Genomic DNA, 19,649 nt, shown 5'->3' with positions numbered 1-19,649 from the left:
AGGTAGTTATTAACATTGATAGAGAATTGGCTAATAGATGACAGAAAATTGGATGAGGATGCCAATCTGTAACTAGTGGTGTGCCACAGGGATCAGTGCTGAGAGCACAATTCATGACTTGGTTGAGGAAAATTAATGTACTATAGTCCACTTTACAGATTACACACAAATATTTAAGAAGGCAAGTGGTGAAGATGACAAAAGAGTATTCAGAGGGATATAGACAAGTTAAGACTTGACAGATGGAATATGATATGGGAAAATGCGGGGTTTTGCACTTTAGCAGGAATAATAGAATAGTTGATTATGACTAAATGGAGAAAGTCTACAGGAAGGGATTTGGGAGTCCTTGTGCTTTGTGCCTTTATCACTAGAAGACAGCATACAAATTCAGCAGGTAATAAGGAAGGCAAATGGAATGTCAGCCTTTATTTCAAAGGGAATAGAGAACAAAAGTCACTAAAACCATACAAGGCACTAGTGAGAGCTCAGCTGGAATACTGTGAGTAATTTTGGGCCCCTAATCCAAAGAAAGGTGTACTGGCATTGGAGGCAGTCCACAGAAGGTTCACTAAATTGATACTAGGTGTGAGGAGGGATTAATTATGTTGGGCTTGTACTCAGTTTGGGAGTTTAGAAGAATGAGAGGTATCCTTACTGAAATATAGAAGATTCTTAGAGGGCTTGACTTAGTGGATACAAAGAGGATGTTTTCCTTTGTGGAAGAGTCTAGGACTAGAGGACATAATCTCAAGCTAAGGGGTTGCCCACTAAAGACAGAAATTGAGGAGGATTCTTTCTCTGAGGATAGTCAATCTGTGGGACTGTTTACCAAGGAGAGCTGTCAAAGTTGGCTGTTTAAGTATGTTCAAGGCTGAGGCGGATAGATATTTTAGTTGGCACAAGGGAATCAAGGGTAATGGGGATAAAGCAGGAATTTGGGGATGAGGATTATCACATCAACCACGACCTCACTGAATGACAGAGAAAACTCAATTGCCAACTACTTCTGCTTTTACATAGTATAGTCTTATGTTTTAAAACTGCTAAAAGTACAAGTGTGTATATGACACCTGGAGACCAAAGGGCTTACAGTCAGTGAATTCAACTCAAATAGTAAATTGAAAGGAAAATAAGGAGGGAACAAAGCCAAAATAGCAGCTTTGTCAAATGAGTGAGAAAAAGAAACAAATGAAAAGAAAGGAAATATAAAATATTAAAATATTACATTTATTTGATTTCCTAAAACAATTCACAACATGAAGGAATGAGATTCTACATTTATTACTGATCGCTTTTTTAGCAAGAGAGGTTATTTCCTAGTTACTAACGTCCTTAAAAGGGTGCATCTGCTTTAGATGACTAGATTTAATGCCCACTACGAGCATCACAGACAGTGAACAAGGAAACACAAGAACTTGATGTAAACTCAAAAAATGCCATTTTCATGAGTTAGTGGTACAGTGGTACAAATTGTCAATGTGGTAACTCATTAAATATGGGCATCTTTTCCTCGCTACAAGTTGTGACCAATTTCCACATTAATAGTTCCACAAATTTTTCAGAACACTTAAAATTACTGACAAAGAATATGCAGACCAGAAACAGGCCATTTGGCCCAATCAAGCCAAGGTGGTATTTGTGTTCTACTTCAGCCTCTTCCTACCCTATCAGCATAATCCTCTATTTCCTTCTCATTCATAAACATATCCAATTTCTCTTTGACTCTGTACTATTTGCCCCACCTACTCCCACATCATCATTTTTTTTGGGTAAAGATGCTTCTTCTGATTTCTTAATTTGATTCTTGATGAGTATTCTATGCAGATGGAGTTTATGTTTGGTCTTCTACTAGGATTAAATACTATCTCTGTGCCTACTCTATCCGAAAGCCTCATGTCTTTAAAGCTCTGTATTAAATTATGCTTCAATTTTCTCTTTTAAAGAAATCAGAGATAAAAGCCATTCCCGGTATCTATAACCAGGCTGTCTGATTTCATCCTTGAAAATCTATTTTGTACCTTCCAGACCCTGTATACTCATAATATTGCATTATTTTGTTTGTCTACTATAATATTTTTTAAAGTTGAAAATTAATCCACCAAACATTCATAAACATTCTTATTTTAAGCAATGCACCTGCCCGATACGTCTTTCTACTCCAGTAAAGTTGATTATAGTCACAATTATGTTCCCAACTTTTCTCCCCTTAATGATATTTTTTGAAGATGGTGACCAGCATTGGGGTACTCTTCATAGACATAGATGGGCCTCCAGTATCCAGAATCACTTTCAAGTGGTCATCCTTCACTCGATCAGAAATTCAGTTCAAGTGACGAGTAAATTGTATTTTCTATTATCTACAACATTGAATGATTAAATGACTTCCAAGATGAATAGTTCAGTTTAGTTTAAAAAATACGTACCCAGAAATCTCTTCATGCTCTTTTCAAAGTCTTCAACGATTTCTTCAAATAATTCATTTACAATTATCTCTCTCACCTTTCCTTCTCTCAGTGAGACAGGTACCAGAGTCAGAATTGAGTTCAACCACTCTTTCTGGATTGGTACCACAGGACTACTCTCCACACAGCGCTTCATGAACAAGTAATTTAACTGAAATTACATAAAACTCATTAGGATGTATACCTACATTTAAGTGAAGTAATTCAAAAGTTGTAATTCAGTTATTTAATTTTGTATTTCATCATGACATAGCAAACTAATTAATAGCAGGCAGTGAGAAAGAATGGAACAGAATTATGATTTATTGATGAAATTACAAGTGTTCACAAGACTTGCTGAGGAATCAGTTCAGGATTCCAGTCTATCTGTCTCAATGCAGACACAACAAAGTCACCCCACAGTGCTCCTGCAGCATATTTATTATGCACTGGTTTTCCCAGACTGCGTGCTTTTCATCACATACTTGGAAGCATGACACTCAACTATAAATTAAAACAAAGAACTGAGGATGCTGGAGAACTGAAACAAACAAAAACAGAAATGGCTGGAGAAAATTGTCAAGGCTAACAGAACTAAAATTACTAACTCAATGTTCTTGCTGCACATGTTGCCAGACCTACTGACCTTCAACTCTAACCCCTTCACAGGCCTCTAGAATTATTGCCACACTGCCATTTGACATGAAGATTTCAATGAGCTAAAAATTCCCCTTGATCAATATTGGCAAATCCAAACCCAATCCCTACTTTGCCATATATACCTTGGGCTGCTTTAACTTTCTTGAGTACAAGTTCAAAGTTGTGTAATCAATGTTTCTTGGTCCATCTGTATATTCACATTCTTCTTCACATCTGACATGCCACCAAAACCACTTTCTTTTACCTTCAAAATATTGCCTGCCTCGTTTTATAGCCATCTCTGCTAAGGTTTTAAAACACAAAGTTTTGGTATCAGTTTTAAAGTTATATTGTTTAGAATTATCATTGTAATTGTTCAGTGCTCATTGCTTGTGTTTGTTTTCCTAGTTCTTTCATCGCAGCATCAGTTCTGATTCCTTTGTCAAACCGTGCTTACATCTTCTGGAACTTTTCTTTCAACATCTCCAATCTGTCATTTTTCCCTGTCTTTAAAGGCCTTCAAAAGAAATTTCTTTTCAACTTTGTTTTCTAAATAATTGCTTTAAGATACGGAATGTAAATACTGCTATAAAGAGACAAGAAGATAAAGCTTTTTCATCTTATGCTCATCAAGACTAGGATGTAAGAAAGATCTTGAAATAAAGGACACCAATTTATGCAGCATGAAAAGAGGGCGCGGACTTGTTGGACATTCATTGGCATGGAACAATCAGTTGTCAGTCTTAGTGTGCAGACCAGGCAGGTCAATTGATCAGGCTGTTGCGATCAAAATGCAGCAAAGATTGACTGACCCTTTGACCCTTATCGGCCCAATGAAAAAGATACATGGTATGTGGACTGGACATCATTCTGGGGCAAAAATAATGGAGATAGCTGTTTCATGTGTTTGCGTCATACATAGTGAGGGATGATTTAACCAGTGTAACTACTATCATGCAGGATAGTTTTTAAACGGCCTACCTTAGCATCAAGGTTGCACGGTGAATGACAACCCAGTCTACCTCAGACTACCCTGCTAACGGAAGGTGTCTCAAATAGTTGAACAACAGGGAAGCCACACACTGCTACCTTGTGTCAAAACCGCAAGTTGTTCTCTCTAATAATAGAATGTTGTCATTAAGCCAACAAGAATGAGTAATGTGATGTTCAAGTTTTAATGCCAGTATGATGTCAGGTGTGTACGCGACATGAGCCAACAATTGGCTGATCGCTTCAAGCAACATGTCCCATTGATCATTCACAGCAGACGGCGCACTGATTTCTTTAACTTGACTTCTGTAAGCCATAGAACTCCATGTCCAATGTTTGGACAACACTTATTAAATAAACTAGAGTATGTTAAGAATTACAGCAGAAGTTAGTTTAAGATTATCAGTCAGGCTTACGGTGAAATACATTTATGTGCACCAGAAATTACATATGTTAACACACAGGAGTCTGTGTTATGTAATCAGAAAGAATTTGTACCTGCACTGCATCTTTTTCATTGGGAAGAAAGGAATCATGGAGACTACAAATCTCTGCACTCATTTAGGCACTGGCATAGTGGTACTGTCACTGGACTAGTAATCCAGAGACGCAAAAATGTTTGGGGGACTCTAGATTTGAATGTAAATACAACAATATCCGAAGTTAAAAGCTGAGTGACAACCATGAAATCATATTTGAATGTTGGAAGAACTCATCTGGTTCACAAATGTGCTTTCCGGAAAGGCATCAGCCATCCTTAACTAGTCCAGCCTACATACGAGTTCAGACCCAATGCTGACCCTTAACTTCCCCCTGAAATTGCTAACAAACCATTAAAAGGTCTCAAAATAGGACTGAAACCAGACAGATCACCTGGCATCAAGTTAGGCAGTGAAAATGACAAACTTAGCACTGTCAATCTGGCAAATCTGATCAAGTCTTAAAGAAGTTGTTAGTCTGGATTTATGGCATGTCATAAGTGAACCAACAAGGAAAAACATACTTCATTTCATCCTCATCAATCTGCTACACAGATGCATCTGACCATGACAGTATTAGTAGGAGTTACCACTTCATAGACCTCGTGAAGACAAAGTCCCATCTTTATACAGAGGATGCCCTCCATTATGTTGTGTAGCACTATCATCATGTTAGAGACAGCAAATTTTAAACAGATCTAGTAACTCAAGACTGCCATCCATTAGGCTTTTTGGGACATCAGCAGCAACAGAATCACACATGCCTAAAAATGAAGGCTCCACCCGATTTAGCTACATCAAAGGACAACTTGGATGCCAAACAGCATTAGCAACAATTGTTAAACAGGGCTAGGAAAATCCACAACCAAAGGATGAGCTCTAAATTCCACAATCCTGCCATTTGCAGTTGTGAATGGTAATGGGCAATTAAACAACTGACTGAAGGAAGAGCGTTCACAAATATCCTTCACCCCAATTATGGGACAGTCTAGCACATCAGTGCAAAAGATAAGGCTGAAATACTTGTAACAATCTCCTGTCAAAAGTGCCAAGTGAATGATCCATCTCAGCCTTCTCCAAAAGTCCCCATCATTACAAATGCTCATCTTCAGCCAATTCAATTAATGCCACATCACGTCAAGAAATGACTGAAGGAATTGGGAAATTGTCCAGTTATGTTCTGTACACAGAAAGCAGGACAAGTCCATCAGCCTACCCTCAATAATCAGTTAAGTGTTAGATGGGGTCATCAACTGCTATCAAGCAACACTTCCTTATGAACAAACTGCTCACAAATGCTCAGGTTGGGTTCAACCAGGGCCACTCAACTTCTCATTATAGCCTTCAATCAAATATGGAAAAAAAAGACGTGAATTGAGGCAAGAGTGGTTTCCATTGACATCAAGGCCACATTTGACTGATTGTGACATTAAGAAACCCTAGTAAAACTGGAGCTAGTGGAAATCAGTGCAACTCTCTGCTGCTGGAGTCGTACTTGGCCCAAAGGAAGGTGGCTGTGGTTGATGGAGGTGAATCAGTTCAGCTTAAGGACATCTCTGCAGGAGTTCCTGAGGGTAGTGTTCTAGCCACAATCATCCACAGCTGCTTTATCAATAACATTCTTTCCATCATAAGATCAGTAGTGGGGATGTTCACTGATGTTTGCACAGCACTACCTATTTTATACCTAGGATTTTGTACCTAGGTTCCTTTGTATCTAAGATGGTGCCTGGAATAGCAACTTGGTATGTTTTTCAAAGTACTCCTGTATCCTTGTACTTGAGTACACATGACAATAAAATCTGAATCTAATTCTAATTCTAACTGTAATTCTAACAGTCAGCAACATTTGTGATTTCTCAGATACTGAAGCAGCCATGGTCCAATGTACAAAGATTTGGACAATATCCAGGTTTGGGCTGATTAGCAAGAAGCGACACTCCTGTCACTCAAACACCGTAGTAATGGCCATCTCGAACAAGACAGATATAGTCATTACCCCTTGACATTCAGTGGCATTACCATCACTGAATCTCCCATTATCAACATCCTGGGGGTTATCATAGACCAGAAACTGAACTGGATTAGCCATGTAAATATTGTACCCTCAAAAACAGGGGTTAGGAAACCTGTAGTGAGTAACTCACCTCGTGACTTGCCAAATTCCATCCACCATCTACAAGGCCAAGTCAGAAGTATAATGGAATACTCTTCATATGCCTGGATGAGTGCAGCTCCAAGAGCACTCAAGAAGCTTGACACCATCCAGGACAAAGCAGTCTGCTTAATTGGCACCACATTCACAACATTTACTTCCTCTGCCGTCTATTCTTAGAGCCACCACTATGTAGATGATGCCTGGATGAGTGCAGCTCCAAGAACACTCAAGAAGCCAGACACCATCCAGGACAAAACAGTCTGCTTAATTGGCACGACATTCGCAACATTTACTCCCTCTGCCGTCTATTCTTAGAGCCACCACTACGTAGATGATGCTCTGTAGAAATTCGTCAAGGCTCCTTAGACAGCACCTCCCACTACTATCCAGAAAGACAAAACCCTAGATACATAGGAACACTGCTATCTGCAAGTTTCCCTCCAAGCCACTCACTATCCCAACTTGGAATTATGTTGTCATTGGTTCAGTAACATGGTGTCAAAATCTTGGAAGTTGCTCCCTCATAGTGGGAGCACATACACCTAACTGATTGCAGTGGTACAAGAAACCAGCTCTGTATCACTAAGGGTGACAACGAATAGACAAATAATTCTGGTTCAATTACCAACCCTCACATTCTATGATTTTTAAAAAATTTCCATTGCAACATCCTGATCAATTAAAATCTAACGGCAAGGTGGGAGAACTAAGATTGACAATTGGGTATTCTAGATGAATCTCCATGAATCAGCACCCTCTTCTCCTGATCAGAGGACTAGATAGGGTGGACAGTGAGAGTCTTTTTCTGAGGAAGATGACTTCAGCTTGTACAAGGGGGCATAGCTACAAATTGAGGGGTGATAGATTTAAGACAGATGTCAGAGGCAGGTTCTTTACTCAGAGAGTGGTAAGGGCATGGAAGGACCTGCCTGCCAATGTAGTTAACTCAGCCACATTAGGGGCATTTAAACAGTCCTTGGATAAGCATATGGATAATGATGGGATAGTGTAGGGGGAGGGGCTTAGATTAGTTCACAGGTCGGCACAACATCGAGGGCCGAAGGGCCTGTTCTGCATTGTGTTGTTCTATGTTCTATGTTGGGTAAGTTGTTGTCCCTTTTCTCCATATTCAGCCTTGTGTCCTAATTACAATATGAAAAGCTTCAATTTCTTCTCTGTTTTAAGCAATCTTTTAAACTTTATTTTCACTCTTCATCTTACTCATCCTGTTCCTAGTGAGCTACAGATGAAAACAGTGAACAAACCCCAGCACAGATCTTTGCAAGACACTCGCCACATTGAAGTCCAACAAAATATCTCATATTAAAAATATTTTAAAACATCAATCTGCATTGTCCAGTTTCTCAGTCACTTGCTAAATACAGCCAGATGGGAACCCAGATAATTAGTGAATAGTAAATCAACAGTAGACTCTATTGCAAAATGAGCTTAATACTCACATTTACAGTGTATTAACGCAAACTTTAACCTTTTTTGAGTGTTTTTTTGCTAACATGGTAAAATAGAAAATAAAGTAAAAACATATTTTTGATCACTGCATGTTATTTATTTACTTGGTTATTGCTTATTGGTTATCTATTAAAATGACAACTTCAGTATCATGGAAACATTAGTGGCATTATACAGAGAAAGGAGAAATTAGAGTGGTCAGGTTGGCCATTTGGAATAGCTGCTTCAGGCCAACAGAAGAAAACAGATCCAATTATCGCTGAGCAAAACATGGCAATAAACCGGAAACAAACAACCACTTTCTAGATGGAGAGCAAAGGAAGTTTTTTTTATCAATTCTGTATTGAACATGGGCTTCATTCACTAGGCCAAAAACTGTTAACTGTCCCTACTAGGTCTTGAGAAGGGTATCTCATTTTTGTTAATATTCAATCAAATGACGACAAAATATCATTCTCAATTGCTGAGATGAAAACTTAGGAGCTGCATTGTACTGTAATTAATAAGTTCACAATGTAATTGTAAAATTCATGGAAGAAAGTCTACAAGGTTTCAAAATGAATTGTGATAAATGTGTGTAAAGTAATAATACATGTACAAAAACATGTAGTTACATTTTATAAGATACTGTCTATAATAGTGTAATGTAGCCATGCCTGTCACTAGTCAGTGATGCTTATTGGACAATACTGCGACATTATTGTTTTAAGAACCGAAAGAACTGCTGAAGTCCTAAGGAAGGGTCACCGGACCTAAAACATTAACTCTGATTTTTTTCTTCACAGATGCTGCCAGACCTGCTGAGTTTTTCCAGCAACTTCTGTTTTTGTTCCTGATTTTTTTTTAAGCATTGGAGTCAAATTATTTTGCTTAATTTTCACAATGTTTCATTTCAGAAGCAACATTTTTCAATAGAAATCATAACTTACCCTTTTCTGTTTTGCCTCACTGTTCATCTGCAAATTAGAGAAATATGGATCTATGTATGACATTTCAATAATTCTTTAATACTTTCAGCATCAACAGATATATTCAAAACTGACTAGAATTAACTATATGCTATTGACTATTTCACAACATAAAGGTGGTCTATAGTTAACCATTTATGTCCACAGTAATTTAGTTATACCTGGCCCAAAATGTTCTACAATTTTCCCTTAAGCAAAATATTTTCTAGTGCTTTTTATTTCATTTCTCCCCCATCAGTAACTGTAATTGTTAATGACCAAAATAAGATGTTAACCTAGTATCAGAGATAATGGGAACTGCAGATGCTGGAGATTCCAAGATAATAAAATGTGAGGCTGGATGAACACAGCAGGCCAAGCAGCATCTCAGGAGCACAATGCTGCTTGGCCTGCTGTGTTCATCCAGCCTCACATTTTATTAAGATGTTAACCTACATGTTTTTAAAATCAAAAATATATATTTCACAGTAGAAATGCAATGTATGCATTAAATTCCTTTTGTGTCTTTCAACATCTCCAGTACTAAAAATAAACTTGCATTTATATGGCACTTCAAAAGTTCACAGAATACTCCAAAGTACATGGCAAACAATTAAGTACTTTTAATGAGTAGTCACTGTTGTAATGTCAGAAACACAGCAATCTACATATAGCAAGCTCTGACAAATAGCTTTCTGATACTGATGAAAGACTTTTGATTAAGAGATAACTATTGGCCATATCAAAGATGAAAACTTCCTGTAATTCTTGACAGAAGTGCCATGGAATATTTTATATATATTTATACATTAGAGACCTTTACCAAAATATAGTACCGCTGACACTGGCACTGGTTTGGAGCTTTATCGTACAGTCTTGTCATGGACCAGACTCACTTCCCTCAAAATATATTAAGAAGATAGCATAGATCCCAACTTTTTCTTATTTTTAAAGACAAGCATCAGGCATTGTGTTCCAAATGCAATTCGATTGGTCAAATTACCAGGCTTGAGGCAAAACACACTTTATTTTTACACTACAGTTAAAATACAAACAAAAGAAAGGAGAATCTGAATAATTTAACTCTATTGGAAAACTTAACAGAATAATAGATTATTTAATGACTAAACAGCAACTGTTCCAATTTAGTAATATCCCATAAACACACGCTTGGTGAAGGCAAATTCAATAAAATAGATTGTCTCACATGCAATTCTCACAGCTGGAAAAGAACCCTAGCTTTTAACTGTTACAGAGGGAGGAATAACAGCTTCCTCATCCAGCTTCAAGACCTCAGCAACTACTGAAAGCTAAAACTAAAATCCTGGTTTTGTGAGGGCTTGACCACACCACTTCATGCTGCTTTTATTGTTCCAACTTTAAAAAAAAAGTAAAGCTAGCTGGGGTCAGAGCAATCAGCTTGGCTCTAAGTCCACAACACTTGCATTCAAAGGAAACTTGACAGAACAGATCCTTCTTAAAAGTACATCTCATAACAATCTTCTAACTCAGGGTCAAGAATGCTATTAAGAATGCGCTGACTTCTCCCAGCCCTCACTCAGATAAGAATTTTTGCCTAGACCTGTGATACTTTGAGCAGAATTTAAATTCTACAGTCTGAGCAGGTATGATCCATAAGCTATATGGCCACCAGTTCCTTTAAATTACTTAAATTGGTCTGTGAGACCAAAGAACACTTAAAGAGGCTGTCCACATGAAAGGATCGCTCATGTACTTAAAAAAAAGAGAAGGATTGTTAGCGAGTGTAGCCAGTTTCTAAGTTGCAAAAGATGAGGAATGTTGCCTGAAATTTCTGCATGGCTTTTGTCCAATGAAACACAATGAAATCTGTGTGAAAGGAAATAAAATAGGGTGAAAGATTTCGGAATTTTAGGCTTAAGTGATCTATGTTCACAACTTTGAAAGATGATAAACCCTTTGCAGCTGAGGTTTCTGAAATTAAGAATATACTTTCAAAATTCCTTTCATCACAAGCAGTCTCCAGCCACAAACCATAAGGTTGGAATGGTAAGTCTTCATTGACGGTATCCCTTGGGGGTGGCCATCATATTATGCCTAGACTTTTGAGTCAAAGGGATCCTTGTTTATATCAATTCATCAAGATTACCTTGAGTCAGTTAAATTGATTAGGAAACTAATCTAATCAACTGAAAACAATTGAAAAGCAAAACTAGCAGCATTAATGCAAGTATTTTGAAGATTTCTTTCCAGATACAATAAATACTCACTGTTGAAGGCCACTGGGGTTCAGGAGGAACAGGATCCTGTATCTCAAGTTCATGCAATGTTTCTTCATAAATCCGACGTGCATCAGTAATCCTATAATTATTAAAAACCATTAAAAATTACAGGGTGAATCATACTAGAAATCAGCCAAATGTCACATTTCCTGAATTAAATGGAAAATTTGTGCTCTTTTTCTCCTGCCAGGGCAGCACCATGTTTAAAAGGGTGCTCTGCACCCAGTCAAGTTCTGGCACACCAGAGCTGCCCTACATAGTCCCTGTGAGTCATCCTAGATATGGCAGATAAGGGTAAATAGGCACCTTGCTTTACAAACAGTGATGTGGAGGTCCTGGTGGATAAAGTACTGCAGTCGAGGGCAGTCCTCTTCCCCCAGAACCAGCAAAGGAAGTTGCAATAACAGACTCTGCCAGCCTGGTCCAAGGTTACCATCTGGTGTAGAAAAATTGTCCAGCAGCGTAGGAAGAAGATCACTGACATTTTCCATTCCACCAGGGTAAGTGCCACCACCTTCTGTTATCTTACAGTCACCCTGTTTCTCCTACTGCACCTACTTCACGTCAAGGCTCATGGTTTACTACTCTCATTATTGAATGTAACATCTTCTCTCACTTACCCATCCCAACTGCCAACACTACTAATCTTGCTTGGTCTCTGCACTGCCTACTCATTCACTTGGGAGACTTCACCACTTTTCCCTCTTCTCACTCCATTCTCCATTTCTCTCTAACCAGAATATAAAAGCCCATTACAGAGCAGAAGACTGGTGGGCACTTGACTTTCGACTCCTCACTCTCCATGTCAAGAAAATTTTGGCCGTCTCCAGCAAAGACCTAGAGCCGTCCGAAAGAGACAGTGAAATATCCATGTCCCATCAACCAAGAAGGAAGCTTGTCCATCACTTTACCCTGACCATTACAGTGAAAGGATTCTTAATATGCCAGAACCTCTACCCTTGTTCACAATGCATTCTCTTTTTTTGTCTTCTGCAGGCACGAGCAGTATCAGCATGGTCTCTGCGGGCAAGGGAATAGCCCTGAAAGATATTACCTTCCTTACCAATGAGGAAGAGTGTATGGATGTCTGAAAGGTTGGTTTATGCTAGCCCACCAGCTCAAATTCTAGTGGACTTTTAGCTAGTTTATATCAGGAACAATTGCTGGTGAGCACATCACCATTATGTTTCTGTGGCTGATGATGAAGAAATGCCTCACGTCACTTACACTTGGAGGATTGCCAGAGTCCAATGCTCCTTTTCCTTCAATGTTCTATTGTGTGCTTCCCTTATACATTGAGTTGGCCCTCTTCCACAATTGTTATTCCCTCTGCATCCTAGCATGCTGCTTCCAATCCCACAATTAAGTTCGCTGGCTCCTTCTTCCCTGATAACCCACTCTTGACTTTTAATGGATGGACTCCCAAGTCTGACTGTGGTTCACCCTCTTGAGTGACCTAAATGAACAGCTCTGAATAATGAGTGACCATATGGTGACCGGTGTCTACACAACTTCCTGACTGACTTCCCACAACTCCCAGACTGGTTACATTGGACCCATTGGGATGAATGTAGCCTATTCCCTGGACTTCAGAGGTACTGACCCCCGATCATGACCACCTCAAGCAGTTGACTGACTGTGCCCAATTCCCTGCACTGGTATTGAAGGCAGTCCTTGGTTAACCATACCAAGAACAATTGACTGAAGAGTATTTCCCTTGATTTGACTGAGGGTTCTCTCTTCGACCTTGAAACATAGCTGTTTGCTTGAAGGACATCAGTGTGTTTGGTACTTACATGGCTGGCGCATGACGCAAGCACAAGATTGATGTAGCACTGTGCTGTAAAGCAACTTGTTCACACCCTTGACTGATAACTGCTGACAACCATGACAAGTTACTTGGCATTATGTCGGCACTAAAAGGCAAATCAAGATTAAAATATTGGGGCAGCATCTGTGAAGAAAAATCAGCCATAACATTTCGGGGCTGATGACTCTTCATTAGAACCTTCCTTGGGTCACGGGACCCAAAACACTAACTCTGATTTCTCTCCACAGATGCTTCCAGACCTGCTGTGGTTTTCTACAACTTCTGCTTTTGTTTCTGATTTACAGCATCCACAACTCTTTTGGTTTTTATTGAAATATTGTGGTCTTGCTGAATCTGCAAAGTACAAAAAGGCAAGGGAAGATAGGGATGCTATAACCAGCCAAACTGGCACGAGGCGAGTGAGCTCTAAGAGAGAAAATGAGCAGCCCTGAGATGCAACTTGTTTAAATCCATGAGATCAGGGCATGTCCCGGCACGTAAAGTGGCCTGGCAGCAACACCATTTATGAAAGGTGCACTCCAAAGTGCAGCACTGAAGTGCAAAAATTGATTGTAAGTGGACTGGAGATGCACCCTTGCATTGAGGATGGTACACGTCAGATGTCTAGTTCTGTGGATGTGGGTTATGTATGGTTACTGCCTATGAAGTGTGCAAAAATTCCATCCCCTATTCCCAATTCCTTTGCCTCCGCCACATCTGCTCCCAGGATGAGGCATTCCACTCCCGTACATCTCAGACGTCCTCATTTTTCAAGGACCACAACTTCTCCCCCGTGGTGGTCAGGAACGCCCTCAACCGTGTCTCCGCATTTCCCGCAACTCATCCCTCACACCCCACCCCCGCAATAACGATCAAAGGAGAATCCCCCTAGCGCTCACATACCACCCCACCAACCTTCGGATACAACGCATCATCCTCCAACACTTCCGCCATCTACAACCCGACCCCACCACTAAAGACATTTTTCCATCCCCACCCTTGTCTGCCTTCCGGAGAGACCACTCTCTCCATGACTCCTTGTCCGCTCCACACTCCCCTCCAACCCCAACACAGCCGGCACTTTCCCCTGCAACCACAGGAAGTATTCCATTTGCCCCCACACCTCACACCCATCCCAGGCCCCAAGATGACTTTCCACATCAAGCAGATGTTCACCTGCACATCCGCCAATGTGGTATACTGCATCCACTGTGTGGCTTCCTCTACATTGGGGAAACCAAGCGGAGGCTTAGGGACCACTTTGCAGAACAGTTGCGCTCAGTTCGCAATAAACAACTGCACCTCCCAGTCACGAACCATTTTAACTCCCCTTCCCATTCCTTAGACGACATGTCCATCCTGCGCCTCTTGCAGTGCCATAATGATGCCACCCGTAGGTTGCAGGAACAGCAACTCATATTCCGCTTGGGAATCCTGCAGCCCAATGGTATCAATGTGGATTTCACCAGCTTCAAAATCTCCCCTTCCCCCACTGCATCCCAAAACCAGCCCAGCTCGTCCCTGCTTCCCTAACCTATTCTTCCTCTCACCTATCCTCTCATCCCACCTCAAGCCCCACCTTCATTTCCTACCTACTAACCTCATCCCGCCCCCTTAACCTGTCCGTCCTCCCCCGACTGACCTATCCCCTCCCCAACTCCCCACCTAAAATCACCTTTACAGGCTCCAACCCCACCTCTTTGACCTCTCTGTCTCCTCTCCACCTATCGTCCCCTTTATCCACCTTCTATCCGCCTCTTCTTTGCTCCTTATTTATTTCAGAATCCCCTTCTGGTCCCCCATTTCTGAAAAGGGTCAAGTCCAGAAACGTCAGCTTTCCTGCTCCTCTGATGCTGCTTAGCCTGCTGTGTTCATTCAGCTCAACACCTTGTTACATCAGATTCTCCAGCATCACCAGTTCTTACTATTTCAGTCCTAACAGATAGTCTTATCCAACAAATATCAGATTTTCAAAATCCAACTTACATAATTTTGCTAAGAAGCTGTTCCTGGTACTTATACCAACTGTAACTCATGAGTTTGCTTGTAGAAAATTCATTATTCAGCACTGATTCAGGTGTAGGAAGTATCGGAGGCAGTCGAATTCGAACCTTGTCAGATTCAGGTGCACAGGAACGTTTCTTTGAGGCCTTCATCTAAATTAATGAGACAAAAAGAATGTAAGCAAAATATAATTGTTGCCAAAAATCACTTAAGTATGATTCCTACTAATAAAGGAAAGAAAGGCTTGAATCTATGTCTTGACCTCAAGAACTGTAAGTGTACTACAATCAGTTAAGCATTTTTGAAATGTAGTCAGTGTTATAATGTAAGGAATGTAACAACCAATTTTCATGCAGAATGCTTCTACACACAGCATTGTGTTGATGTTCGGAAAGTCTGTTTTCAGTAATATTGATTGACCTACTCTTCATCAAAAGAATGTCATGAGTCTGTTATAGCTGAAAGAGCACAATGGGCTTTGTTCAGCATCTGATCCAAAAGGCAGTATCTCAGACAGTGTAGTACACCATCAGAGTATCAACCAAACATTTTTGCTCAGTTTTTTGGAATGGGATTTGGGCCTACATCCTTCTGGCTCAGAGGAACCACAGATGACACGGTTGAATAATGCAGACTTAAATAATATGAAGACATCATTCAAATTTAACTCGGGTCATTAAGCAGATAGTAGTGGATTAGCTAATCATTTTGTATTTGGCTCAATGTGCCTTCTCAATAATTTTAATGATGTGAAAAATTAGGTTGGTATGTTTCCCATTTTATAGCTCCTATTTATTGTCTGGACATTAACATCCACCAACATGCTAAATTACTGTAACCCACAAGCCACATCTTTGTCTGGTTTCCCTGCTATTAACTCTCCTGCCTTTTCTAATTTCAAATTGTCGATGAGACTCACATCTTTTTAAAGGGAGGCCATGCTTCAGTTCTACAGGGCATTAAGGAGTCTACATCCGGACTACTGCATACAGGATTGGTCGCCATATTTATAGAAGGATGTGAATACAATGGGGGAAATACAGAGAGATTTGTGACACTAACACTTGGAACTTTGGTAGGTTACCTTATGAGAAAAAGTTGGATGGGCTAGGATTTATTCCACTAGAATTTAGAAGAGTTATAGGCAAATTGATCAAAACATAAAATCCTGAGGATTCTTGATAGAATGGATACTGTAAAATTTAAACATAAGAATCAATGTTTAAAAATAAGGATTTTCTACTTAAAACAGAGATGAAGAGACCTTATTTCTCAAAGAAGGCATGAGTCTTTGGAACTTTCCTTCTCAAAAGATGGAGGAAGCACACAGAGTCTTTGAATATTTTTAAGGCAGACACAGATAATTCTAGGATGAAAGATTAATGGATATGCAGTAACGTGGAATAATCAGATTAACCATGATCTTATTGAATGGCAAAGTGGGTTCAGGGTGTTGAGTGGCTGACTTCTGCTCCTAATTCCAACATTGCTCCAATCCAGCTCTCTAAAATTTATTTTCAATAAACTGCTGATCACCCAATTTCTGCTCTTGGTCCTCATGCTAGTCGATATTGATAATGTTTCCTTCTTCTCCAGTATTGTACCCTTACCTTTCAAATTTCCCTTCATCAATTCTACCTCAAAGAATTCATCCTTCACCTCTTAATCCTTACAAAGTGTCACACAATCTTAAACTTGCATTTCCTTTGCAAAGTCCTGATGTTGCCTGGCAGATCTGTCCTCAACTTGCCACAACTTGATGTTTGAATCTTTGCAATTACATTTCCACTCAAGGCACAAAACTGAAATCCATTCCTTCTTCAATGCAAAAGCCACATATTTCACCTCCATAATCCAACTCATCACCAAGTTTGCCTCAGATTATCTGCTCTTAAAACCAACACCCTTCTTCACTCCAGGCTTTTATATTCCTGTTACCCTAGCGACCCCCTTTCATAAGCATGAGATCATTCAAAACTTTGCTACTGATATTCTATCCTATACCAAACTCCATCTTGAATAAATTAGATTCCAATCCACCACCTCCAGAATTCTCCACCCTATCGGTCTTCTCATGATCATTAGTCAAATGATGAAAGCGGTAATCAATGGTGCATTGAAGCAGTATGTAGTCAGCAATAACCTAAGCATTAATAGTTTGGATTTCATAATGGTCACTCAGCTCCTGACCTCAGTGCAGCCTTAGTCCAAACATCAGTAAAAGAGCTGAACACCACAGCTTAGGTAAGAGTAACTGCCCTTTATATCAAAGCAGCATTTGACTGAAAGGGACATCAAGGAGTCCTGTCAAAATACATGTTAATGGAAAAGTCTCAATTGATTGGAGTTCTTCCAAGCACCAGTGAAGGTGGTTGCATCTGTTGGACATTTCCTGATGAACCTGTTTAGTGGCATTATTATACACGTCTGGAGCTAGGTGGGACTTGAACCCAAACTTTCTGGCCCAAAAGAAGAGATATGATCTCTGCACCACAACAGCCAAATATCTCAGGGTAGTGTTCTGGGCCTAACCATCTTCAGCTGCTTCAGTAAAGACCTTTCCTCCAACACAAGGTCAGAAATGGGATGTTCACTGTTAATCAGACAATGTTTAGCACTATTTCTGATTCCTCAGATAGTGAGAAAATCCATGTCACTCCCTCCACTACAGGCACACAGCGGCAGCAGTGTATACTGCTACAAGATCCACAGTACCAATTTACCAAAACTTCTTCAACAGCACCTTCTAAATCTATGATTTCTATCACTTACAAAGACAAGTGCAGCAGATGCCTGGGAAACCATACCCTGTGAGTACCAGTCTAAACTACACACTATCCTTACTTGCCACTATATTACCTTTTCTGCACTGTTACTATTTCAAAAACTGGAACCCCATTCCCTAATAGCACTGAGTATACCAACACTCAATAACCTGCAGTGCTTCAAGAAGGTGACTGACTCACCACCAAGTTCTTAAGGGCAATTAAGCATGTACAATAAATGCTGGTTTAGCCAATGGTTCCAAAATCTCACTAACAATGGGGGAAAAAAATCCATCTTTGTGAACTTAAGGTCATCCAAAACTCTGGTGCCAATGTCATTGTTTGCACCAAGTCCTATTACTCCTCCAGTCAGTGACATACACTGGTTCCTGATTTTCGTTTTCAAATTCCTCTTTTACCTCACCTCTCGTGACTCTGTAACTTTTTTCAACATCACAACGCTGGAAGATTCCTGCGCTATTCCCAATTCTTGACTCTTGACCATTACGAATTTGCCTTGCTCTACCAACAGTTGTCGAATCTTCAGCTGCGCAGGCTCTAAGCTCTCTAATTCTCGGAGCCTCTCTTTCCTCTTTAAACCGCTCAAAAAACGAAACCAAGTTACTTGTTTTGGCCACGGCCCTCAATATGTGATTTGGCATCAAATCATGCTTGCAAAAGCTCCTGGAAAATAACTTAGGATGTGTATGATTTTAAGGGCACTATATAAATACAGGACCAATACTAAGTTTCGGGAAATGCCATTTAAAGTTCGTTTCACGTCAGCTACGAGATAAATCTACTACTGGAAATATTCAACCCTTTGCTGCATTCGCTATATAAATTGCAATGAAAACACTACATATACCACTGTCAGTAGACTGTGTGATATAGACTGTTCAAGTATCTGAGAAGTCAGAAATGATGCCAAGCATTGTCGCATCAATGTCCGATCAAATCATATCAAATCTGCAGAGAAAGTAGGAACTGCCGATGCTGGAGAATCTGTGATAACAAGGTGTAGAGCTGGATGAACACAGCAAGCCAAGCAGCAGCCGAAGAGCAGGAAAACTGACGTTTCGGGTCTAGACCCTTCTTCAGACAAAATGGAAATTCAGAATTTTTTTTCTGAAGAAGGGTCTAGACCCCGAAACGTCAGCTTTCCTGGTCCTCTTGATGCTGCTTGGCCTGCTGTGTTCATTCAGCTCTACACCTTGTTAAATCAAAACTGCAGCCCTATCAAAACGGTTGTCCTTTTTTATATAAATATCAATGCCACTCTTATTAGCACATATCACTTTGCAAAGACACACAATGACACTTAGAACGCAGAAACGATTCATTCTGGTTCACACACAGCCACTTCTTTAACCGATGAAATTCAAATTGAGTGAGGCAGTTATAACCTCTCCTCCTAAAAGCCCTAAAGTTTAAAGACCCCTCGCTGCGGATAGCTGCACACATGCAGGGTGACTCACTTTGGCGGCGCGTGTGTTTGCTGTCGTCCACGGCGGACCCCAGTCTGCGGCCACCGTTTCCACCGCCACGCCGCGTCGCCGCAAACAACCTGGTTACTATGGAGACGGCATTTCCGGCCCGGCCGAGCTGCGCGAGTTACTTCCGGCCTGGAAACGGCGCGTGTCTCGCCTGATTCCGGACGATGGGCAGTTAGACGTGGCTCC

General features: G+C 40.3%; 1 protein-coding gene across 1 annotated transcript in view; it reads right to left on the bottom strand.

Annotated features, from left to right (window-relative positions):
• dnah12 (dynein, axonemal, heavy chain 12) overlaps positions 1-19,526 on the bottom strand; it is a 318,710-nt gene extending 299,184 nt beyond the window's left edge. The window contains exons 1-5 of the mRNA XM_059649958.1: positions 19,446-19,526; positions 15,185-15,354; positions 11,377-11,467; positions 9,110-9,136; positions 2,427-2,616 (exon numbers count right to left, since the gene is read on the bottom strand). Coding sequence (XP_059505941.1) covers positions 2,427-2,616; positions 9,110-9,136; positions 11,377-11,467; positions 15,185-15,354 — 478 coding nt within the window. The 5' untranslated portion in view covers positions 19,446-19,526. The remainder of the gene's footprint in view (positions 1-2,426; positions 2,617-9,109; positions 9,137-11,376; positions 11,468-15,184; positions 15,355-19,445) is intronic.
• Positions 19,527-19,649: the final 123 nt, after the last annotated feature.

Source organism: Stegostoma tigrinum, chromosome 11, assembly GCF_030684315.1.
Source record: "Stegostoma tigrinum isolate sSteTig4 chromosome 11, sSteTig4.hap1, whole genome shotgun sequence".
In the NCBI taxonomy this organism is placed as follows: domain Eukaryota; kingdom Metazoa; phylum Chordata; class Chondrichthyes; order Orectolobiformes; family Stegostomatidae; genus Stegostoma; species Stegostoma tigrinum.
This window is presented reverse-complemented; position numbering and strand designations above follow the sequence as displayed.